Genomic DNA, 25,880 nt, shown 5'->3' with positions numbered 1-25,880 from the left:
TCAGTATTATTTAGTGGAGATCTCAATATTACTTCGGAGAGACGGGAGCATGATCGGTGTCCACCTCCATCATCGTTACTCGAACTTGCCACTATTTTGCAGGAATGATGGCATAAATTCCCCTTAGGAACCATTCAAGAGCCGTATTTGTTCATTCCAAGGCGACCGACAGCTGTTTTGAACGTCAACGGCACTCCTACAGCGGTGTTTCCATATTTTTGTCCAACGCTGTTTCTGTACCTTGAACAGGTGACTTACAACTGGCGACAAAGTACATTTTTCATTTCGATCCGTAAATTAAAATTTAGAATTCGTTTCTTCAATTCTAGTATGTGCTCACGAAAGTTGTCGTTGGACTGTAGATTTTGGTCTGTAGTGACAATCTTCAGAGCTGTTTAAAATATATCCTAATGTAACAAAGACAGAGTGGCATATTAGGATATGTTATAAAATGATTTGAAGACGGTGACTACAGGCTGAAATCGATAATCTGGCAGCATTTTTTTTTTACACAGACTGGAATTAAAAGAAACTTCCTGTATTATTGTTGTTGCTCCCGACTACAACCCAGCTTTCAAAGTTTTCTATAGGCTTCCATTTTAATTCGTAAAGAATAAACACTCATGTGAAATCGGACCAACCTTTTCGAAACACAGCGTATACAACTTCAAATATTTTTGTACTCAACTTGGGCAAATGCTCATTAACATTTTATTGGGCACGACACATCATTGTCCTCATTTGCAGCTACCAGCACAATTTGCACGAAAATACATCTCATCGTAGATTACGAGCGTATAAGAACTGCAGAAATACACATAGGGACACTGATAAAGTATACAATCGCACAACAAAAGTTTGAGATTTTAAAGGGAATATTGACAGATCATGGAAACGTGTAACATTTATGAAGTTTGATATTCTAAAGGGAATATTGACGGATCATGGCAACGAGCAACATTTATGCCCGTTTTAAACTCCATCGGTTGTGAAATACTGCCACTCCTTTCTCTCGGCTTCTGCAGGATTTCTTCAAGTAATTTGATCTTGTTAAATTTAGTTGCATCGTCCTTCATTATTATAGGACATCGGGAAAATGACTTGTGTTTATAGCTTATTGTAATCTTCATGTGCTATAAGACATTTTAAAGATTGTTAACTGCTGCCCACTGAAGCAAAGGGTGAAGTGCAGAGATTAGCACACTGAACACGCACTCGGGAGAACTACGGTTAAAATGCGCGTCTTGCCATACAGATTTAGGTTTTGCGTGATTTCTCTAAATCGCTCCACGCAAATGCCGGGAAGATTCCATTGCAATGGGACGATTGATTTCCTTCCACAACCTTGAAACTTTTTCAGCTTGTGCTCCGTCTCTTGTGACTTCGACGGGACCTGAGCGCTGATATTTCTTCCTTCCACCAGCAGTTAAATGTTGTAGAGTTGGAAACAACTATTACGAAGGTAAAGCGTCTAGTAGGGAACGGGGTGCATCAAAGAAATGCATTATTAATTTCTGTTTTCAGTTATAACAGGAAATGAATCAATTGATCATGATGTCTCACCACACTTGGCCTAAGGTGAAGATTTATTGGACAATAATTATTCGAGGACGGCTACCGAATACAGGAACTCGTTCGTTAGACATAGTGGATGGTGGATGTGGTTGGTTGCGTTGTCCACTCGAGGAAATCAGCACATCCTTTAACCAGTTAGGAACTGGCTTCTTGGTGTCTCCGGTCCATAAGAGCCAACGAAGAACCATCGCTGTATAAAGATGCGTGTCAACATCCTAAAACGATCAAAATATCAGCAGCGACAGACAAAATAGCGATCACTGATTACCTGTGTGTGAAGTCTTCTCTGATTATTCCGTTTTCTTTCTTCAACGGTCCCATTTGGCACGTTTTTGCCGTTGACCACCCTGGAGCAAACTACATTAGCTAAAGAGATAAACAGTCAGTGATATCACAACAATATTGTATTATGGATAAACCCGTCTCCACACTAATGTCTTCCTAAGTAGCTTCAAAAATGGTTCAAAAGGCTCTGAGCACTATGGGACTTAACATCTGTGGTCATCAGCCCCTAGACTTAGAACTATTTAAACCTAACTAACCTGAGGACATCACAAACATCCATGCCCGAGGCAGGATTCGAACCTGCGACCGTAGCAGTCGGGCGGTTCCGGACTGAGCGCCTAGAACCGCTAGACCACCGCGGCCGGCCTTAAGTAGCCTGTATCACTTTATAGCTGGTTGCTGAGTCAGTATGTAGTAGGAGTGGGCACCTCCTCAGGTGAGCTACTCGAGGACTGTAGAAAAACAGCGAATCTCCCCAGGTGTCCCACTAGATGACTGTTGTAGGACACGCATTGCCTCAGATCTCCCATTAGAGGCCTACAGTAGAAGTGTGTGTCTCCTCACGTCTCCACCTACATGCATAAAACAGAAGTGTGAATCTCCTCAGATCTTCTACTATTGAACTGTAGTAGGAGCAAGCATCGATTGAGTTTGCTTACTAGGGGACTGTAGTATGAATGTATACCTCCCAGGTCTCCTACAAGAGGACTATAATAGGAGTGTGCATCTCTTCAGATCTCCTGCTACACGACTGCAGTGGCAGTGTGCAGCTGCCCAGGTTCTGTACTAGACGATTGCAGTAGGAGTGTACATATCCTCAGGTTTCCTGCTACAGGATTGTAGAAGGATAGTATATCTCCCCAGCTCTGCTACTACGTAGATGACTGTAGTAGTAGCTTGCATCTCGTCAGTTCTTCTACTAGAGGACTGTAATATGAGTGTGCATCTCCGCAAATGTCCTACCAGAGGAGTGTAGTGGGAGCATTGATCCCCTCAGATCTCTTACTAGACGACTATTGTGGCAGTGCGCATATCTTAAGTTCTTCCACTATAGAACCATAGCACGAGTGCGCACCTTCTCAGGCTTCCTATTGGAGAACTTTAGCAAGAGCATGCACCTTGTCACATCTCTTACTAGAGGACATCTTGAGTACGTATCTTCTCAGATCTCCCAATAGAGGACCATAGTAGGAGTTTACTTCTCCTCGTGTCTCCTACTTAAGGAACATAGTAGGAGCATGAATCTCCTCATGCATCGACATGGAGGATTTTACCAGCAGCTTGCATCTCATCAGGTCTCCTGCTAAAGAACTATAGTAGGAACGTACACATCCTCAGGTGTCCTACTAGAGGACTATAGTAGGAGTGTACATCTCCTCCACATTCTAGTAGGAGTGTGCATCTCCACATGACCTACTAGAGGACTGTAATAGAAGTGTGTATCTCTCCAGGCTTTCTCCTAGAGGACTTTACTAGGAGCATGCATCTCCCCATGTCTCCTACTAGAGACTAGTAGTTCTAGTGTGCATACCCTCAGGTCCTCTAGTAGGGGACTGTGGTAGGAGTGTGTTGTCCTACTAGAGGTCTGTGTATTTTCTCAGGTCTCGTACTTCAGGCGTGTAGTAGGAGTGTACACCTCATTATGTCTCCCAATAGAGGACTGTAACAAGAGTGTGCATGTTCTCAGACTTCATATTGAGGTCTGTAATAGAAGCGTGAATCTCCCCAGGTGCCTACCAGTGGACTGTTGTAGGAGTGTGGGTCTGCTCAAGTGTCATACTTGTGGACTGTAGTAGGAGCATGCATCTCCACAAGCTTCCTATTAGAAGACTGTAGTACGTATGCATCTGCTCAAGTCTCCTATTGTGCATCTTTACACGTCTCTCTGACTAGTGAGCCATAACAGCAGGGTGAATTCCACAGGTCACCTACTAATGGACTTAAGTGCATCTACACAGTTCCCCTTCTAGGGGATTATAATAGGGCTGTGCATCAGGTTTCTTCCTCGAGGACTATTGTTTGAATATGCATTCCTCAGTTCTCCTATTAGAGTACTGACGTAGGAATGTGCGTCTACTGATGCCTCCTACCAGACAACTGTGGAAGGAGCTTGCATCTCCTCAGATCTTGTACTAAATGATTGTAGTAGAGATGTGTATTTCCTCACGTCTCCTACTAGAGGAGTGTAGAAGCAGCATGCAAATCTCCTACTAGAGAATTGTAGTAGAAATGTGCTTCTACTCAGGTCTTCTACACGAGGAGTGTAGTAGAAAAATGCATCTCCTCAGGTCCTCCACTAGAGGACCGTATTATGAGTATCCTTCTCCTCAAGTCTGCTGCTAGAGGACTGTAGTAGGAGCATTCATATCTTCATGTGTTGAAGTACTGAAGAGTAGATGCACGTTTCTAATGTGTGCTGATGCAGCCATCGACTAAGAAGTAATATTGGCTGTAGAGAATGAGATAAGTGTCCGGCAGTAGCAGTAGAACAATATATGTGAATATTAGTCCTTCTGTTTCCCTCTTCTATGGCTTTTGTGACACGAGCTTTCCGCCAGTCTACGCCACTGATAACTGCCGCAATCTTCTGCAAATGGTGAAAGCTTCTTACATTCTTCTAGTTTAATGGCATTTCTCTTTTGCCCGTAGAGTTCACTTCATCTCATTTTTTTGTAAAAAAAAAGGACAAACGTTATATTTTCCATATGTTCCGATATGTCAGGGATGCGTCTGGTGCTAGTCAGGTAAGCAATTACTGCAGGGAACATATAACCGTTGAAACAGCGGCCCAGTCTTCAATTGCACGCCACACGTCAAACAAGAGGGAAGGGGACAGTATATGACACTCGACGACTGCACGTCAAGGGATGGCTTTATGATGGAACTTGGAACTGAAACCGATAATCATGATCACAGAATAACAGTGAGACTTCAGACTAAAGAAAATATTATTTTGTAAGAGGTGAAGGAAAGCAGATGGTGTTTGCGACGATCCTCGGTTCCAGAACGTCAGAAGATTCAGCAGGTATTGAGGAATGTTGGCGGGCGATGATTTGATGGCTGCCTTGTGGAAATGTATAGGGGAAGAAATTAATGACTGCTGTACTGAAATCAGACGTCACATAGCAAGGCAAATGGACCAATCGGAAACGATCAATTACCGTATGAGGTTGAGTGTATCCTTTTCGGCCGCGCAGAGTGGTCGCGCGTTTTGAGGCGCCTCGTCACAGATTGCGCGGCCCCTCCCGCCGGAGGTTCGAGTCCTCCCTCGGGCATGTGTTGTCCTTAGCGTAAGTTAGCTTAAGTTAGTTTAAGTAGTGCGTAGGGACCGATGACCTCAGCAGTTTGGTTCCTTAGGGATTCACACATGTTTGAACATTTTTTGCACCCTTTTCCAGTTCTTCCACCAAGGAAAACTCCCTGAAAGTACCCACAATCGAACCAAGGGCCTTCGCACAGGCGCGCTGACCACTGAGTTACGAAGGCGGACTACACAAAAGAAGCAGGATTTAATTTTCGGTGTCGCTTTCTGTACAGACTCTCATAACTTGATAAACGTAATTTGGTTAGGGCAGGAAAGTGACACTGCAGAGTTGCTATTACAAGGAGAGTCATGTGATTAGGGCCTCCCGTCGGGTAGGCCGTTCGCCGGGTGCAAGTCTTTCGATTTGACGCCACTTCGGCGACTTGGGCGTCGATGGGGATGAAATGATGATGATTAGGACAACACAACACCCAGTCCCTGAGCGGAGAAAATCTCCGACCCAGCCGGGAATCGAACCCGGGCCCTTAGGATTGACAGTCTGTACGAGGAGAGTGGGAAGTGAGGAGTGTGTGTGACGTTTGCTTGCAGCACGTGGCTGGCCCAGTGGCCGGAGCCTGCCCCAGTGACGGCGGAGCAGCGGCGGCGCGCTTCCTACCTGCCCAGGCAGTGGGACTGGAGGGACGTCGACGGCGTCAACTACGTGTCGCCCGTCAGGTGAGTGTCCATGGCTCTTGCTTGTACAGCAACTAGCTGTGCCCGGCCACGCTTTGCTGTGGCTCAGTCGGCTTAAATGGAAAAGAAAGAAAATAAAAAGCGCACGTGTCTTACATGTACGGGTGTTGTATGCATGTCCCAGTCTCCTCCTCTCCCCTGTCTCTGTGCATCTCCTCCTCTCTCTTTCTTTATCCATGTCCTTCTCCACCTCCCCCCATTCTCTGTCCATCACCCATTCCCCCCTCTCTGTCCACTTTCTTCCCCCTCCACTCTCTCTTCATCTCATCCTGCCCCCTCTCTCCCCTCTCTCATCCCATCACTTCGTCACCTGTCCATCTTCCCCCCCTCCTCCTCTCTCCATCTCCTCCTTGCCCCTCTTTCTGTCCATCTCCTGCTTCCCGTTCTCTATGTTCACTTCCTCCCCCCCCTCCCCCTCTGTCCATCTCTTCTTCCCCCTCTCTCTTGACTTTGTTGCTTGTTTATTGTTATTGCAAATTCAGATTCTGTAGTAATATTCTAATCGTAAACCAATAAGCCATAAGCACAAATTTCCTGGTTGCTAACAACGTTTAACTATTGTATTTTTATAGCGTTTCCCTACTGTTAATTTATACAAATTTATGTTTTATATATATTTAAAAAAACAGATAAATGAAAACAAACGCGTATTACAATAGAAAGTTGCGTCAAAATTTCAAAGTAATCCACCAAGAACTTTCGAAATTAACGACTTTGAATAAACTAACATTTACATTTGTATAAATTTTATCACATGCATATTACATATACACCAGATGGAGTTGCAGTAGCCATGTAAAAACACCTGAGTATTCGAATGCAACATTGTGTTAAAATTTCAAAGCAATTCGTGAAGAACTTTCGGAAATTAAGAGATTATGTAGACACGAACATCTATGTTTGCTCTTATATGGAAACTGTAACTGTTCCTAATCGCAAATCAAAGTGAGCTTTCAACCAACAAGGCCTTCTTAGAAACTAGACTACGTACGCACACACATTCATGCAAACGCAACTGACTCACAGTAAGACCACAGACTCTGGTAGCTGAAACCAGTCTGGCTTCGACTGTCAGAGACTGTGGTCATATTCTGTGTCAGTTGCGTTTGCGTCAGTTTGCGTATGTTATCTAATTTTTTTCCGACTGTCTTTTTGTTGCGCCCATCTGCGACTCAGCATCTCCGTTATATGGTGAGCAGCAACTATCCCTTTTCATGATATTGTTAAATTCCATCCTGGATTTTATATATATATAAGGGGTAGTCCATAATCCATAGTGATTGGACCAAATAACTCACGAAATAAGCATCAAACGAAAAAACTACATAGAACGAAACTCGTCTAGCTTGAAGGGGGACCACATGGCGCTATGGTTGGCTCGCTAGATGGCGCTGCCATAGGTCAAACGGATATCAACAGCGTTTTTTTAACATAGGAACCCACATTTTTATTACGTATTCGTGTAGTACCTAAAGAAATATGTAGTCGGACCACTTCTTTCGCTTGGTGATAGATGGCGCTGTAATAGTCACAAACGTATTTTTAAGTACGTGGTATCACGTAATATTTCGCCAGTGCGGACGTTATTTGCTTCGTGATACATTATCCGTGATAAAATGGACCGTTTACCAATTGCGGAAAAGGTCGATATCGTGTTGATGTATGGCTATTGTGACCAAAATGCCCAACGGGCGTGTGCTATATATGCTGCTCGGTATCTTGTACGACATCATCCAAGTGTCCGGACCGTTCGCTGGATAATTACATTATTTAAGGAAACAGGAAGTGCTTAGCTACATGTGAGACGTCAACCACGGCCTGCAACAAATGATGATGCCCAAGTAGATGTTTTAGCTGCTGTCGCGGCTACATCAGTACAGACATCAGTAGCAGACAAATTGCGCGAGAATCGGGAATCTCAAAACATCGGTGTTGAGAATGCTACATCAACATCGATTGCACCCGTACCACATTTCTGTGCACCAGGAATTGCATGGCGACGACTCTGAACGTCGTGTACAGTTCTGTCACTGGGCACAAGAGAAATTACGGGACGATGACAGATTTTTTGCACACGTTCTATTTAGGGACGAAGCGTCATTCACCAACAGCGGTAACGTAAACCGGCATAATATGCAGTATTGGGGCAACGGAAAAATCCACGATGTCTGCGAAAAGTGGGACATCAGCGAACTTGGTGAGTTAATGTATGGTGCGGGATTTTGGGAGGAAGGATAACTGGCGCCCATTTCATCGATGGCAGTCTAAATGGTGCAATGTATGCTGATGTCCTACGTAGTGTGCTAACCATCTTACTACAAGATGTTTCACTGTATGACAGAATGGCGTTGCACTTTCAACAGGATGGATGTCCGGGACGTAGCTCGTGTGCGTTTGAAACGGTATTGAATAGCGTATTTCATGACAGGTGGATTGTTCGTCGAAGCTCCATACCTTGGCCCGGCTGTTCACCGGATCTGACGTCCCCGGATTTCTTTCTGTGGGGAAGGTTGAAGGATATTTGCTAACGTGATCCACCGACAACGCCTGACAACATGCGACAGCGCATTGTCAATGTAAGTGCGCGAACATTACGGAAGGCGAACTACTCGCTGTTGAGAGGAATGTCGTTACGCGTATTGCCAAACGCAACGAGGTTGACGGACATCATTTTGAGCATTTATTGCATTAATGTGCTGTTTACAGGTAATCACGCTGTAACAGCATGAGTTCTCAGAAATGATAAGTTCACAAAGGTACATGTATCACATTGGAACAACCGAAATAAAATATGCAAACGTACCTACGTTCTGCATTTTAATTTAAAAAACCTACCTGTTACCAACTGTTCGTTTAAAGTTGTGAGCCATTTGTTTGTGACTATTACAGCGCCATCTATCACAAAGCGAAAAAAGTAGTCCAACTAAAACATTCATATTTCTTTACGTACTACCCCAATATGTAATAAAAATGGGGGTTCCTATTTTAAAAAACGCAGTTGATATTCGTTTGACTTATGGCAGCGCCATCTAGAGGGCGAACCATAGCGCTATCTGGTATTCGCCTTGAAGCTAGACAAGTTTCGTTCTTTGTAATTTTTCCGTTTGACGCTTATTTCGTGAGAAATTTCGCCCGGTCACGATCAATGGGGCACCCGGTATATATATATATTCCTCGTGTGTCATTACAATCTCTAAGGCCTGTCTGTATAACCTTTCATGATATACGCTTGTGAAACATCGGGTACCACAGGACACCTTACACCAAAAAGTTCTCAAAATATCCCTGAACAATTTTCCAAATTTTGTCGGTACGGCTTCACCCCGTGTACTCGCGAGTAACTGAATTAGAGTCACGTCTCGTCGCCATGTAGGTTGGGACAGGTCAAAGAGTCGTGTGGGTGAGATGTCGTCAGACCTCGCGCTTGCTGTCGATGTGACTGTCCGCTGACTTAATTGACACGGCAGGAGGAACTTCGCGGATATGCACGAGAATGAAGTAGTGACGAGAGCTTAAAGTCACGCAAACTCTAATGTTTGCAGGGACCAGCTGCAGTGCGGTAGCTGCTTCGCGTTCGCCGCGGCCGGCATGATGGAGGCGCGCATCCGCATCCAAACCAACAACACGCAGCAGCACGTCTTCTCGACGCAAGACGTGGTCAGCTGCAGCCCTCTCGACCAGGGCTGCTCTGGAGGATTCGCTTACCTCGTGGCCGGCAGATACGGAAAGGTTCGTATCAAAAAATACCTGCAACTGTCAGGCAAAATCACTGTGAACATTGAGGCAATCATTCTACCACCGCACCAGCTTGAAGATACGTTTGGTAAAACACCTTGTCCTGCTGCACGAAGTAATGAGCAACTGCCTGCTGCACGTCCTCGTCGGACAGGAATCGTCAACTCTGCAATGCTTTTTTCAAGGGACCGAAGACGCCACAATCGCATGAGGAGAAATCAGGACTAAAGAGCGGCTGATCGAGTGTCTCCCCACTTGAATTGGCGTAACTTCCGTCTTACGACATCTGCGATGTGAGGACGCGCTTTAACATGAAGCAGCCGCACCCCTAATAGCATGGAACTTGGTGCACTATTCCACAACTGTGGATTTCGACAGACATGCTGCCCCATACACATTCTTCACTCTCCGACGTATGTCTACCGGCGTTCGTTCTTCGGCAGCCGCCACAAGAACACGAGCACATTGGTCCCGTTTGAAAGCGTTTGCTTACAACATCACCTTAGTTCGCGCTTCCGCAATTACCGCATGCACGTCGGAAAGATACGAATACCAAATTAAACCCTTACTTAGATGTCGGTGCTTATATACCTATATCGGAGTCAGGTTGCATTGCATGTATGCTGCCGAAACGGCCTCAAATGGAAGCTTTTTGCTCGGCACATAAGTTTTATTTTTTTGACTTGCTCTTTTTAATTTTTGTATTTAGTAGTAATTTTGCGTTTTGTCTTTTCTGTATTTATCTCATTAGAGTAGAAACGGCTAAACTGTTGTAAGTCCTCTCCATACGATCAGGACAGTTGCGATTAACCTTTATTTTAATCATACTGAGTATGAAGGGGCGATCTTTTTTACTTTCTTAGGAGAGCACTCGCCATAAGTGGGAAATCAGAGTTTGTGTCCCGGTGCGGCAAAAAATTGCATTTATTGCGTACAGCTGACATCAACCCAGCAAAATGTGAATCCATTTCGTCATTGGAAGGAGAAAGAAGAAACTACATTTGGGGGCTTATCAAAGAAAATATCTCGGCATTCATCTTAAGTGAGGCAGGGATACTATGGGAACGTAAACTGGGGTAACGGGACGAGGATTTGAACTTCACTCCATGCGAAGCATTGCCGAGTGCCTGAGCCAGTGCAAAGCATCGCTCGATAAAACACTTTTTGGGAGGGCGTCGTTTGTCTTTTGGGGGGGGGGGGGGGGGGGAGTTAGAAGAACAGATTGAGCTCCATTCAACCAGGTAACGCTTTAGTTAACAGTGACCGATTTTTTGCAGGACTACGGACTGGTGGAGGAGGAGTGCAACCCGTATGTGGGCAACGACACCGAGTGCTCCACGGTGAGGGAGTGCGACCGACACTACACGTCCGAGTACGGATACCTTGGAGGTGAGGCAGCTCAGAGATCTAGACAAAGCTTTTGACAGTGCTTACGAGAACAGATTCTTTGAATTTTTTAAAAAGTTTTTAACTTTTTTATCCATTAGACGTCTGATGGTTGATGTGACCCGTCAGGAATACCATCCTTGTGAAACCATCTCGTGTCAAAGTAGCATTTGGACCCTACGTCATCAGTTACTTTTTGGTTATATTCCAATCTCTGTCTTCCCCTACAGTTTTAACCTCTGCAGATACTGCTAATACTATGCAAGTTATGCCCCAATATTTTAACACATATCGTATCATCCTGTTCTTTCTTCTTGTCAGTATTTTCCGTACTGGTATGGTACTTCTCCACTAATTGTTGGAGAACCTCCTCATTCCTTATCTCACATATTAACTTATTTTTAACACTATTTTGCACTAACACAGTTCTTTCCCACTGTACATACCATGTCTTGAATACCATGTCGTGCTCCAGCGTACATTCTCAGAAATTTCTTCCTCAAACTAAAGCCGATGTTTGATACTAGCAGACTTATATGGGCCAGGGATTCTCTCTTTGCTGTACTAGTCCACTTTTTATGTCCTCCTTGGTTCATCTGTCATGTCTGTAACTTGTACTGAAATCAGACAGGAATTCTAAGAGTGAAAGAAAATGAGATATAGGCAGTGTAGGGGGAGTGAGGTATGGTTATGCAGTAGAAGGGAGTGAAGCATGGTTATGCCCCCTCTCACCCCGATATTTAATCTGTGAACTGGGTAAGCAAGAATTTAAACTAACATCTGTTCATCTCTCACTATATGTGATTGTTTTGGATTTTCTGATGAAGACCCTAGAGTCGATGTCTAAGCCAGATCTAGATAAATCTTCTTGAAACCGGTTGGCTGTATTACACAAACCAAAACTAAGGAGATATTTGGGGAGGGAATTATACGAGTAGTTCCGGTGGAAGAAATAAAATTTTTAAGGACTACTGATAACACTGTAATTCTGCTGGAGACGACAAAGGGCTTGTAACATCAGTGGAGCGGAATGTGTAGTGTCTAGAGGGGAGGTTATTAGATCAAAATTCTTAAAAGATAAAAAAAATGTGTGACGGACTGTGACTCGAGTCCAGTAGCTTACTGGTTCGAGTCGCAGTCCGACACACGGCTTTAATCTACAAGTTTCAAAACAGCCTACAGCTGCAGAGGGGCTATTTCGTTCAGGTTATAAGAGGAACAACAACAAAATAAAACTACGAGCATTCAATGTAGGCAGATTAAATCATGTGATGCTAAGGGAATTAGACATTGAAAGTAGTAGATGAATTCTGCAATTTAGTGCAGTAAAATTACGGCAGAAATAAAGAGACGTAACAACAAACAATTAACCAGTATGTATTGCAATAGGATGGGAAATGTAGCAGTCATAGTTTTCAGTCATAACGGTATTCGGCCATTCGTCATGTAGAGAACCTAATCAGTGATAAAATCACATCTGCTTCTTAGCTCCTGCTACTCCACAAAATAATTGTCTGTATGTGCGTCTGTGTTTGATCAGAGAGTTAAACCTAATTCTCTGCAGTTAAAAGAATATGTTATCTCTGTGTGTATGTTACTAAAGGTTTCAGTGTTAAATAACGTATAAGCGAATCATGTAAAAGGTCCCTTTAGAAATATGTTGTATTGTCAACCAAGTGACACATTTCACATCATAGCCATAAATGTAAAGAATCGTCGATCGAAATGACAATAGGAAACTAGTTACTAGTACAAACAATTAATACTGCCCATAGTCGTTTTCGTGTAAAGTATGAAGCATTGAAAGATTTTTCTTTGCATTTAAATAGTTTTTTATGTACCTGAATGCAGACGTGAGTGTATTTATTGATGGTGACTCCCGTTCACTGGATGACTTTGTTCATTTAGAGAAGGTTTCGCCCAGACGCTTGAAATTTCATTCCACATTTCAAATGAATCTGTGAAAAAGCGTCAGTGGAGTTTTTTGTCATCAGTCGTCAGTCTACTGACAGGTCAAATGGAACTTGCTACGATTTGCACTCCTGCATTCTCAGTTATATGTTGTTTTGATTCAGCATGTAGGAAAGACTCAGCATATACGAAAGTCAAAATAACTTTCGGCGAAGTTAAAGGTAACGGTGGCAACATTAAGAGTGGAACGGGAATTCCATTTTTAAGTGCAGACGAGAGAGTGGATAGGTGCAAAGAGTACATTGAACGCCTCTATGAGGGGAAGATTTGTCTAATGTGACAGAAGAAGAAACAGTAGTCGCTTTAGAAGAAGGAGGGGATGCGGTATTCTAATCAGAATTTAAGAGAGCTTTAGAAGACTTAAGATTAAATAAGACAGAAGGGATAGATAACATTCCATCAGAATTCCTAAAATCATTGGGGAAGTGGCATCAAAACGATTATTCACGTTGGTGTGTAGAATGTATGAGTCTGGCGACATAGCATCTGACTTTCGGAAAAATATCATGCACACAATTCCGGAGACTGCAAGTGCTGACACGTGCAGGAATTATCCCAGAATGAGCGTAGGAGCTCATGCATTCAAGTTACTGACAAGAATAATATACAGAAGAATGGGAAACAAAATTGAGGATGAGTTGGATGACGATCAGTTTGGCAGAGGCAATTCTGACGTTGCGGTTGATAATGGAAGCAAGACTAAAGAAAAATCAAGACACTTTCATAGGATTTGTCTATTTGGACAAAACGTTCGCCAATGTAAAAATCAGGAAGATGTTGGAAATTCTGAGAAAAATAGGAGTAAGTTATATGGGGAGATAGGTAATATACAAAATGTACAAGAAGACTTACATGATCTGCCGAACGGAATGAACTGTCTAATGGGTGCAGAATATGGATTGAGAGTAAATCGAGTTAAGGCGAAAGCAATGAGAATTAGCAGAAATGAGGACAGCGATTAATTAATCAGGATTGATTGTCACGAAGTGGATGACGTTAAGGAATTCTGCTACCTAGGCAACAAAATAATCAATGGCCTATGGAGCAAGAAGGACATCAAAAGCAGCGTAGCAACGGCAGAAAGGGCATTCTTGACCAAGAGGAGCCTACAAGTATGAAGCACAGGCCTTAATTTGAGGAAGAAATTTCCGAGAACGTACGTTTGCAGCCCAGCATTGTACGGAAGTGAAACATGGACTGTGGGAAAACTGGAACAGAAGAGAATCGAAGCATTTGAGACGCGTTGCTACAGACGACTGATAAGATAAGGAATGAGGAGGTTCCGGGCAGAATCGGACAGGACAGGAATAGGTGGAAAACGTTGACAAGGAGAAGGGAAAGGATGACAGGACATCTCTTAAGATATCAGGGAATGACTTCCATTGTACTAGAGGTCAAAAACTATAGAGGAAGACAGAGATTGGAATAAATCGATGAAATAATTGAGGTTGTTGCTAGCAAATGCTACTCTGCGATGAAGAGGTCGGTACAGGAGAGGACTCTGTGGCGGGCCGCATCAAACCAGTCAGAAGACCGATGATTGAAAAAAAAGGCTGTTTTTATCTCTGTATTCCACTGTAATCTTTGCCCCGTACAGATCCTCTAGTATGCTGTTCACTGATATTCTAACCTTGGCCCTTATCCTACTTGTTTTCTACGTATTTCTTTTCTCGTTTATTCTACGGAGAATCTACACGTTTTTTATCCGTTCACATGATTTTTACCATTCATGTGTAGCGCACACTTCGATTGTTTTCTTTTCTCTATTAAACACTAAACACTATTAAAAACTAAATCACTGCAGCAGGCTGTGTCATACAATAGTTGCTGTTGTGATTTTTCAGTCTGAAGACTAGTATGGCGCAGCTTTCGATGCTAGAATTTCTCTGCATGTGTAGCGCACACTTCGATTGTCTTCTTTTCTCTATTAAACATTAAGCACTATTAAAAACTAAATCACTGCAGCAGGCTGTGTCATACAATAGTTGCTGTTGTGATTTTTCAGTCTGAAGACTAGTATGGCGCAGCTTTCGATGCTAGAATTTCTCTGCATAATTTTTGCAACCTACATCCATTTGAAAATGTTCACTGCTGTCAAACCTTTGTCTCCCTCTACGATTTTACTCGTTCCACTTCTCACACACTTACCCCTATCACCAAATTATTTGTTCATTGATGTGCCAGGATGTGTGCTATCAACTGATCTCTTCGTTTAGTGAAGTTGTGACATCTGTTTCTTCTCTCTCAAATGCGATGCAGATAGCCAATCTACCCGTTTGATCTTCAGTACTTATTTGTAGCATAACATTTCAAAAGTTATTTTTTCTCGTCTGTATCTTCTGTTGTACACGTTTCACTTCTGTACAAGGCTACATTCCAGTAAACCCTCCTGCAAAAGGCTTCCGAAAACTATAAATTTTTAGTACATGCTAACAAACATTTATTTTTCGGAAACGCCTTTCTTACAACTGCCACTCTACATTTTGCAACCTCTATGGTTCGACGATCGCGTTGTTTTGCTACCCAGCTAGCAGAACTCACCTACTACTTTCAGTGTGTCGCTTCCTAATTAAAATTCTGTCTAACATTTCCTTGCGTTTTTGTTTTAGTTTTGCTGATATTCATCTTACAATCTATTTTTAAGATACTAGCTAATCCGTCCAGCTGTTCATGCAAGTCCTTTTCTGTCTCTGACAGAATTAGAGCGCCATCAACAAACCTCATTGCTTTTATTTCTCCTCCCTCAACTTTAGTTACTTTGATTCCAACAGTTACACTGTCGAATCACAATAAAACGAACAGCGATCGCACCAACCGCAGAAGTGCGAGGTTCTCACATTTCCATCACGATTGACATGGACAGCGACTTAGTTTCACATGGTTTTATTTACTAAGGGGAGCTTTGGCTCGACTTGAGACACGACGCAACATGGTGAGAGGTCGCTTCCTATCGCAGGCTACTACGGCGGCAGCAACGAAGTGCTGATGCAGGAGGCGCTGGTGCAGAACGGCCCACTGGCTGTCGGCTTCATGGTGTACGACGACTTCCGCGCCTACGAGAGTGGCGTCTACAAGCACGTGGAATCCACCACGCGCTCCAGCTTCAACCCTCTTGTGGTGAGTACCTCCCATTTTTAATGTGTGACTCCAATTTTCTGGGTATAAAGGACCACGAGTACCTTTAGTGCTACTGACGCTGGTTGAAAACGAAGTTCACAGGCAAAATATTAGTCAACCCCATTAAAAGAGCACACTGTTACTTTGATGTAGCACTGGTACCAGGCCGTCAATTATCCTTCCATTGCTGACATAAACTACCTGGTCAAAATTATCCGGACACACCAGTGCAATGCGGAATTGACCACTACATGTCACGAGAGGCTGGCCTACCAGCTTTAAAGGAGGCGGGAAATATTTGTCAGTAGAGAAACTGTAAGAGTAGAAGGGTTGCTTGGTCAGGAGACACCATTGACTTCGAACGTAGACTAGCCATAGGATCTCACCTGAGAAATAAATACGTCATAGACAATTCAGTCCTTCTAAAGCTGCCCAAATTGATTTTCGGAGGTTTGATTGTGAGATGGAAGCGCGAAGGAACAACCACGACTGAACCGAGACCAGAAAGATCTGTTGTGCTAACGAACTGGGACCGTCGAGCATTGCGAAGGGCCGTTGTAAAAACCGTATGACATCGGCGGCAGGAATCATTCCCGTGTTCCAAAGTGCTATCAGCACTCCAGGCAGCACAATGACTGTGCGTAGGGAGTAAAAAGAAGGACACAACGGTCGAGCAGCTGCTCATAAGCCACACATTTCTGTAGATAACTCTAAGCGACGCTTGAGATGGTGTAAAAAGTGACCCCACCAGACATTTTATGACTGTGATTTGGTGCTATGATTCGGGCTATTTTTTTAAAACTGAGTCGCCATTCTTCTTATTGGGTTTATACGGCCCGCCACGAATGCTCATCCTGCGCTAACCTCTTCATCTCAGAGTAGCAGTTGCAGTCTACATCCTCAACTATTTGCTGCATGTATTCCAATCTCTATCTTCCTTTAGATTTTTGACCCTCTACAGCTTCCTCTAGTACCATGAATGGTGCTCGATGATGTCTTAACATACGTCCTACCGTCCTGTCCCTTCATCTTTTCAGTGCTTTCCACATATTCCTTTCCTCGCCGATAATGGGGAGAGCCTCCTCATTCACGCTATAACCTGTGGCACTCCGAAGGAAGGTTTGTTGTATAGTGCCAACAGTGAAGTGCGGAGGAGTTGGTTTCACGGTATGATGATGTTGTTGTGCTGTCCTTACTGCGCTTAACAAAACGCTAAATGCGGAAGTATATGAACCCATTTTACAGCACTGTGTAGTGCGTACAGTAGAGGAACAGTTCAGAGTCAAAATGGCTCTGAGCACTATGGGACTTAACTTCTGAGGCCATCAGTCCCCTAGAACTCAGAACAACTTAAACTTAACTAACCGAAGGACATCACACACATACATGCCCAAGGCAGGATTCGAACCTGCGACCGTAGCAGTCGCGCGGTTCCAGACTGTAGCGCCTAGAACCGCTCGGCCACTCCGGCCGGCAATTGAGAGTCGATGACTGCATCAGCATGAAAATGCATCCTGTCGTAAAGCAGCAGCTTTGAGACAATGTGTTTGCGGTAGGTAACACTGCTGAAACGGACTAAATGCTCAGAATACCAACCTGAACACAGCTAGAATTTCGACTTCGCTCAAGACCCCAGCGTTCAACTCGGTTTCAGTTCCTGAGGAAGCATGGGCTGAGATTCCTACACATCATTGGAAGTGTTCGCAATAGAGTTCAAGCCGTCATAAAGACGAAGGGTGGACACTAATATGTGTCCAGATACTTGCGTAAGTCATGACAGTGAAATGGTATGGAGTCAGCGCAGTAAAATGAGTCGACGGAGGTGTGACACAATGGCACACAGGAGCCATCATATTTGACCGCGCCTTTGACCACGCCATGAATGATGCTGCCCGACTTGGTGTATCGATGCCTACTGTTCAACTGGTAACAAGATGGAGGGCTCTATTTTTGCACAAATTGTTTCATAAGTTGTCAGTACTTCAGGCACCCAGTTTCCCTCGGAACCATTTCTTTACTAAACAGCGTGGTAGTAAGTCCAAGAAACTCATTTCATTTGCCAGGAATCTTTCATGTGCTATGTCAGAGGACTCCCCGTTTAGTGCTAAGAGCTGGTGTGAGAATGGGGAACGCTTTCACACGCCGCGAACATATTTCAACAAGTCAGTTACAGTGTGCGAGATGTCTTTATCAGGTTGTCTCGTGATTAGCGCAGTGGCGCCATTGCATCTCTGCTCAACAAAGTTAGCCACTGGCTAACAATATTGGGGTGGTGTACGTTCGATTTTTAAAACAGTGGATTCTGACTACATTATCACAGAGTACAACATTAATAAACATGGAACTCTTAACATTTTTCGAGGATTTGAGAACCATTTTTCAAGAGTGCCAAAGGTAGTTTATAAATTACAAGATACACCGCCTGGCAAAAAATATAAGTACTCGAAGAAATGCTCGAATGTCAGTGTGACTTCCTACAAGTACACATCATTGACGGCATGTAAATGATTAGAATTGCAGTTCTCTATGATAGGTAGGACAGCCATCAGAGTGCATTGGTGCTGTTAATGTTTAGTGTTGTTACCGGGCTTGGTACAGTATACCAGTAAAAGGGGCAGGGGCAGCGTTAGATATTTAGTAATGCCTGTAAAGGATACCGAAGATGCTGTATACTACAGTGAAACAACGCTATCAGCACCTGACAAAACGTAGAGCTGGTTTTACTGTGAGTCTTCCATTTGGCTGGCTGGCTGAATCATGCAGTATCTTGATTAGTGGAGAAAGTGAAATGAAATGATCGTGTGGCACTGTTGGCCATGAAGGCCCGTCCGAGGAACTACGGCCGCAGAGTTGCAAGTCTTATTTCACGGGACACAATATTGGGCGACTTGCGTGTCAGTGACTATGAATGACAATACACAGTCCACTAGTGGAGAAAATCTATAACCTGGCCGTGAATCGGACCCAGGCCCACCGCTTGGTAGGCAGGCGCATTACCACTCAGTTAAGCAGTAGGCATTGAGAGTAGAGGACAAACTATAGAAGGGGTCTCACTGTGGGTCTTCCATATGGCCGCCTGATTGAATAATACAATATCCAGTTTAGTGGAGAGTAGTGGACAAAATGTAGAAGGGGTCTCACTGTGGGTCTTCCATTTGGCCAGCTGATTGAATAATACAATATCCAGATTAGTGGAGGATAGTGGACAAAATATAGAAGGGGTCTCAATGTGGATCTTCGATTTGGCCAGCTGACTGAATAATATAATATCCAGATTAGTGGAGGATAGTGGACAAAATACAGAAGGGGTCCCACTGCGGGTCTTCCATTTGGCCGGCTGACTGAATAGTGCAGTATCCAGATAAGTAGAGCATTCAGATGTGACAGGGGCCTTACACTGGACTACATTGGCGCATGAGGGCAGACGCACTCGTCGTCAACGCTGTGGTCGACCACATCTGACCACCACGAAGGGGAGTAGCCCTACTGTGCAGCAAGCTTATCATAACTCCTTCATACCTGCGCCTGACATCCGAGAGCAAGTAGTGGACTCCCTGCAATATACTGTGTCATCCCACTCGACTGGTCGACAACCAGCAACAGACAGACTGGGGAATTACTATCACACGTGTCGGCTGCCGTTAACATCATAAAGCAAATGACTGCGAAAGGAATTGTGCCGCGAACCGGAAGCATGGGATGCTGATGAATGGCACTGCATTGTGTCCAGCGATGAATCACGATTTTGTACCACCCAATATGTCCGCCCCTGGTAGCTGAATGGTTAGCGCAGCGGAATGTCATACCTAACGGCCCGGGTTCGATTCTCTCTGGTCGGGGATTTTATCCGCTCAGGGACTGGGTGTTGTGTTGTCCTTATCATCATCATTTCATCCCTATAGACACGCAATTCGCCGAAGTGGCGTCAACTCGAAAGACATGCACCAGGCGAACGATCTACCCGACAAGAGGCCCTAGCCACACAGTATTTCCATTTTACCACCCAAGATAACCTTCGTCGGCGGATATGGCAGCGACTGGGAAGAGAGCCCATTCTTCCAACGTTTTAGAGAGACACACCAGTACTACTATTAGCACATAAGGAGCTAATGGACATGGCATCAGGTCACAGCTGGTAGTGGCTGAGAAAACTTTTACGGTACGCCATGGACTCCCTGCGTCCTCGTGCGTTACTTCCCACACGACAGTATCAAGGTGTCATTTTTCAACAGACCGCATGATGTTGAGGTACTCGCAATGGCCAGCAAGATCCCCAGATCTTTCCTTGACTGAACATGTGTATGACCAGCTCGGATGTCAACTCCGTCCGAGTGCCAGTATCCAGAATATCAAGAGCCAGTTACAACAGCTGTGGGCCAACTTGCCTCAGGCTCAAATGGTTCAAATGACTCTGAGCACTATGGGACTAGACGTCTTAGGTTATCAGTCCCCTAGAACTTAGAACTACTTAAACCTAACTAACCTAAGGACATCACACACATCCATGCCCGAAGCAGGATTCGAGCCTGCGACCGTAGCAGTCGCGCGGCTCCGGACTGAGCGCCTAGAACTTGCCTCAGAAGAGGATGCAACGGCTTTATGACTTCCTTCCCAACTGAATTAGTGAATGCATGTAGGCCAGAGATGGTGCAGTGTTGTACTGATATGTGGGATTATACTGACAAGATATTTGAAAATATGACTCGGTTTTGTAACCACTGAAATACTGTCATATATCCTCTCAACACAAAGTCCCATTTCGTTTCCTCCTCCACTCCTGGGCGCTTCATTCTTTTTATCAGGCAGTGTAATTACACTAACTCTGATAGATAACAGAGTCTTCGTAATATAAACAAAATACGAGGGACATATAATATATAACACAAAATTTTTTTCGGCCAGTTTCAGTAGAAAAAAGTATGCAGAATTTGTTGTGGGACATCGTGAATTATTCCTACTCCAGGCTCTTTAGTTTAATGAAGTTTCGATTGGTGGCGGTGCTATAAGTATCCTTCAAAATGGCGTCTGTAGCGGAGGTGCGTTCCAAGCAGAGAGCTGTCACGGAGTTTCTTTTGTCGGAAAACCAGAGCATTGCAGATATTCATAGTGCTCGCAAAATTTCTACGGAGACCTGCCAATGAACAAAAGCACGGTGAGTCGTTGGGCGAGGTGTCTGTCCCCATAGCGACAAGGTCGCATAAACTTGTCCGATCTCCCGTGATCCCTCTAAAGTGTTGGTCTCCACAAGAAAAGCAGACGAGCTTGTCCATGACAAATCAAGGCCTCACAAAAGTCTACGCATTCGAGAGGAGCTCACAAAATTTCATTAGACCGTTGTTCTTCATCCATCCTACAACCCGGATGTCGCAACTTCCGACTTCCACCTATTTGGCCCAATGAAGGACCTACTCGGCGGGAAGTAGTGCGTGTGTGATAAGGAGGTTATTGACTGCAGCGTGACGTTAACTATGACGTCAACTAGTAGAGTAGTACCATATGAGCACACAGGCCCTCCAGTAAGGTGGCGTAAGGCCGTCGCATTGAGCGGAGATTATGTTGGAAAATAGGGTTTGTGGCCAAAAGTGTGGGAGATAATATGGTGTATTGAAATCCTGAATAAAACCAATAAAAATGTATTGCATTATTTATTGCACACCCCTCGTAGATGGTTCATACTACTTTGAACTGTACTGTCTGGCACTTGTTAATACTATGTCGAACTTAGGCTCACGAGAATAAAGTGTTATTAAATAAGCTGATTTTGTTGATATAAAAACGTCTATCGTACAATAAACAGATGTAAATCGTGCATTGCTACAGATGGTGAATATATTATACCTTTTTAACCAGGTGTTACCCTTGTAAGTGCCAATATAATTGATGGAGTTAGTTTTCCATTGTTTAGGCTTCTGCTGTGATGTTAACGCAACGCTGAATCTATTTTCCGCGTTCAACTGCCTGCAACAACAGTTACACCATCTGAGACTTCTTGTTGGAACAGCAGCCTAGGGGGAATTTATGACTCTGCTGAACTGCGTATTTCTATGTAGAAAACATTACTTCTGATATCCCGCCACTCCGCTGATATAGGGAGGACGGCAGCCACGTTATTTGTGTGGCACTTAGTTCTGCTTTCGGCTGCTGCTGCTCCAACGATCGCAACAAACACGTCACTTATGGATGGCTGTTGCTCTGCTGCAATAAGTAAATACCCAACCCAGAGGATACCACGCCATCAAAACCTTCGTTACGCTAATATACAATTACAGATGTAACCTTTCTTATGAACCTAGATCTTGATTTGGAGCGCCGTTACATTGTTTATATTACTATTTACGATAACTGTGGCTGGGTTCAGCGGTACCGATTTGAGCTCTCGTTAGTTGCAGCCGTAGCTTTTGCTGTATCCTGCATTTCGCCCATCGACATAGCGTCCCTGTTTTCGGCGCGCTTCGGTGGTCGCGGCGCAAACCTGCGTAATTTTTGGTTGGCTGCTGCACGAAATTAGTGATCATCGACTACGTAGATTATGTGACTTTAACTAAAAACTATAAATTCATTAAAATTAAAGTAAATAATTGATTATAGGTAACTGTGACGAACACTACTCATATAGAGACCGTCTGTAGACTGGTAAAGTTGGTTTCAAATGAAACAAGTAGTGTAAGTTACATGATTTTGCGTCTCATCCGTGGAATGATATACGGGTTGGCGACGGGAAGGGCTTTTGGCCATCCTCTACCACTATCAGCAACTCCAGATTAACATGCTTACTCGTTCAAGACACAACATAAAGGCCCGGGAAAAGAACGGTAGCGAAACTTGCTTATGACTTACTTATCTGCGACCGATTCGTGCACGTATAAAGATAGCCGCTACAAGGAATCAATGATATTCATGAGAATTATCGCGCAACTGCGATTGGAATCAACGGAATTAGGAAACGTTAAAACAACTATGAAGTCAACGTCTCTGTCGTCTGTAGCGATCCTCTTCAGGTGTATTAAAACATCAGTCGCTCTGAAGAAAACCATTGCAAAGGCAGTCGAAACGAAGTCTTTATAGTATCAGGCTGGTGCATAAGTTGGTAGCCTTTTTCCGTAAGTTTAATAAACACATTAGATACACTAAACCGAGACTTTAGTCATCAGTAATATATTCTCTTTCACTATGTGCAACCAGTCTGTCAACACTACGATAGCTTTTGGATTCCGCGACTGTAGAAATGAGGTGGTTATTCGGCGACTGTAAAATTGAGGTTGTTTTGAGGCGAAGAACTCGGCGAGCCACGGTCGGACCGCATTTTCATCCGGCAAGTCCTTGAAAGTTGTTCGACAGACAATGTGAAAATAGAGGGCGCAAGATCAGGTAAATGAGGTGGGTGCAGAAACTCCAACTCCTGTACAGTATAGCGTTTTTTATCTATCTAGCAGAATGCGGGCGGGCATTATCATGGAGTAGCATCACTTCACGCAGTCTTCCTGGTCATTTTTCTTGGATTACTTCTGCAAGACTTCTCAGTCGTTGACAATAAATGTCAACAGTAATGGTTTTACTTCGGGGAAGCAATTCGTAGTACACCACATCGTCCCTGTTCCACAAAACGCATAACATTATCTTTTGCGGATGCTCACAGGTCTTTGTACAGGGAGTTGCTCCTTCGTCTGGATTCAGCCATTCCTTGCTTTTCCTTGTGTTAGCACAAAGACACCATTTTTCGTCACAAGGAACGATACAGAATAGGAACGGTCGGTGTTGTTCACTAGTCAACTGATGACAAGCCAGCAGAGATGCACGTATGGACGCCCGCTTACTTTTGCGATTTTGACTTAGAGGATGCATTACCCTCACAGCGGGTTTTTTAACCGTCCCCATTGCATTCAAATGCCGCACGATGGTGGAATGATCACAATTAATCACATTTCCCAGTTCTCGAGAACATTGATCACGGAGAATTAATGCGTTTAAACCATATTCATCGGACCCCGAAGGTCTTCGTGAAAGCAGAGAGTCACTAACATCGAAACGATCCTCCTTAAAAAGAGAAAAAGTGTTTACTAGCCGTGCTCTGCCCAGAGGAATTATCCCCATACATGGCCCAAATGTTTCTAGCTGCCTCCGCTGCTGTCACCCAGTCATTGTACCCAAACAGAAGGACATATCAGATGTGTTCCTTTTCCTCCAATTGGTACTAGAGCTCCAGTGCCTATCTCTAATGACAAAATAAGAAAATAGCAGCAGTGAACTACAATTAAAAAATAGTAATAGATAAATAAACACACAACAATCGAAATACTAACAAGTAAACAAAAACGCTAAGAACTTACGCATCAACGTAATATTTTTAGTATTTGATTCAACTCGACATTGGTTGGGGAAGCTTACACTCTTAAATCATCTTAATAGTTACTGTTTGAGTCTCTCTGCGACGGCATGTCTGCAATCGAAATATTTAAGTAGTACGTATTATGTGCTACAGCTAGGGCGGTCTAGAAACAATGGAATGAAAACCAAGCAAAAGCTGTTGGAGATTCGTGTGTGGCACCGTACTGTTTTCGTTGGTTTTAGTAGCTAGTGAGCGTCTGAGCACGACAGGGAAACGAAAATATTTAGCCGTGTCTGACTACAGACAAACGTGTCTTGGAAGACAGGTGCGTCAATCTCACAGAGAGCTGCGCTTGTTTCTGAGAACGGCAGTTGAAGGATCTGTGTAAAGCTTGAGATTTATCCAGTTTCAACATGGCGAGTAAATCGAGAAGAATTATTCTGAAGATGTGGACAATAGGATTTCATTGTCTTGTTCAGGATAAGTGTTTTGTAATAAATTTTGCAGCGTCTGCTGTTTTACTCTATCTGTTGATCTTGGCTGTAGTATTTGTCTTTGTGGCTGCAAATGTAAGTGAGAGCTCCTTGTTTCATCAGAATGATGTTCGGTTTATGGCCTGTAAATCAGTGCTCCTCTTTCGTTTGTTATTAGGCGGCTTACTTATAATGGCACGTACCAGATTTTTGCCAGTGTTTGAGAGGACGCTTTCTTTGTCGTACAGCCTGTGAGCCACGCGGTGCTGCTGGTGGGATACGGAGTGGACGAGGCCTCTGGCGAGAAGTACTGGACCGTCAAGAACAGCTGGGGCGGCGAATGGGGAGACGCCGGCTACTTCAAGATCCTGAGGGGGACCAACGAGTGCGGCATCGAGAGTCTCGCCTTCGAGGCCACGCCCATCCCGGCCTGAACAGGCTCGCAACATGGTGACTCAGCGTGGGCCGCTGGGTGACTGCACACAGCACGCCTCATAAGTGATGAAAACTGGCAGAACAGCCACACTAATACCTCGCTTAAGATATTTAAAGAAAGTAGCGATTGCTTTTTTTTAGCTGGACGCCACATTCAGCGTTCCTACGAGTTACACCTTGTGTCTAAGTGTATAATTCTATCAATTATAATAAAATGGTGCCACAAAAGTACCAGTTTAATTTGTACACTTTTTTACCTTTGTTTTTCCTTTATTTCGTCGCTCTCATTATCTACAAAATCAACAGAGATTATTTTGCACGTCAAGTCGGTCATTGGAAACAGAATACAATACTTTCAATTAATCACATGTTCAACTTCACTTACTTTTGAAACATCGTAAATAGGATGTAAGACATGAATGAAATCTATAGGAATTATAAATTGAAGTCTCCCACTGTGTTTTCCTGTCATTATGTAAATGCTAACATGAGGAAGTACTGTAGGGATTTTGATACAGTTTACGTTAATATGCAGACTTGTTAACGATGAACATTCGTATTTATCACCATACACTGATGA

At 43.8% G+C, this 25,880-nt stretch overlaps 1 protein-coding gene across 1 annotated transcript in view; it reads left to right on the top strand.

Moving 5' to 3' along the window:
- Nucleotides 1-25,538, top strand: part of LOC126356183 (dipeptidyl peptidase 1-like) — a 50,227-nt gene extending 24,689 nt beyond the window's left edge. Inside the window, exons 6-10 of the mRNA XM_050006965.1 lie at nucleotides 5,714-5,839; nucleotides 9,400-9,586; nucleotides 10,870-10,981; nucleotides 15,906-16,066; nucleotides 25,114-25,538. Coding sequence (XP_049862922.1) covers nucleotides 5,714-5,839; nucleotides 9,400-9,586; nucleotides 10,870-10,981; nucleotides 15,906-16,066; nucleotides 25,114-25,299 — 772 coding nt within the window. The 3' untranslated portion in view covers nucleotides 25,300-25,538. The remainder of the gene's footprint in view (nucleotides 1-5,713; nucleotides 5,840-9,399; nucleotides 9,587-10,869; nucleotides 10,982-15,905; nucleotides 16,067-25,113) is intronic.
- The last annotated feature ends 342 nt before the right edge of the window (nucleotides 25,539-25,880 follow it).

This window comes from Schistocerca gregaria, chromosome 1 (assembly GCF_023897955.1).
Source record: "Schistocerca gregaria isolate iqSchGreg1 chromosome 1, iqSchGreg1.2, whole genome shotgun sequence".
Taxonomy (NCBI): Eukaryota; Metazoa; Arthropoda; class Insecta; order Orthoptera; family Acrididae; genus Schistocerca; species Schistocerca gregaria.
Note: the sequence above shows the minus strand (reverse complement) of the source record. Positions and strands in the feature narration are given on the sequence as shown.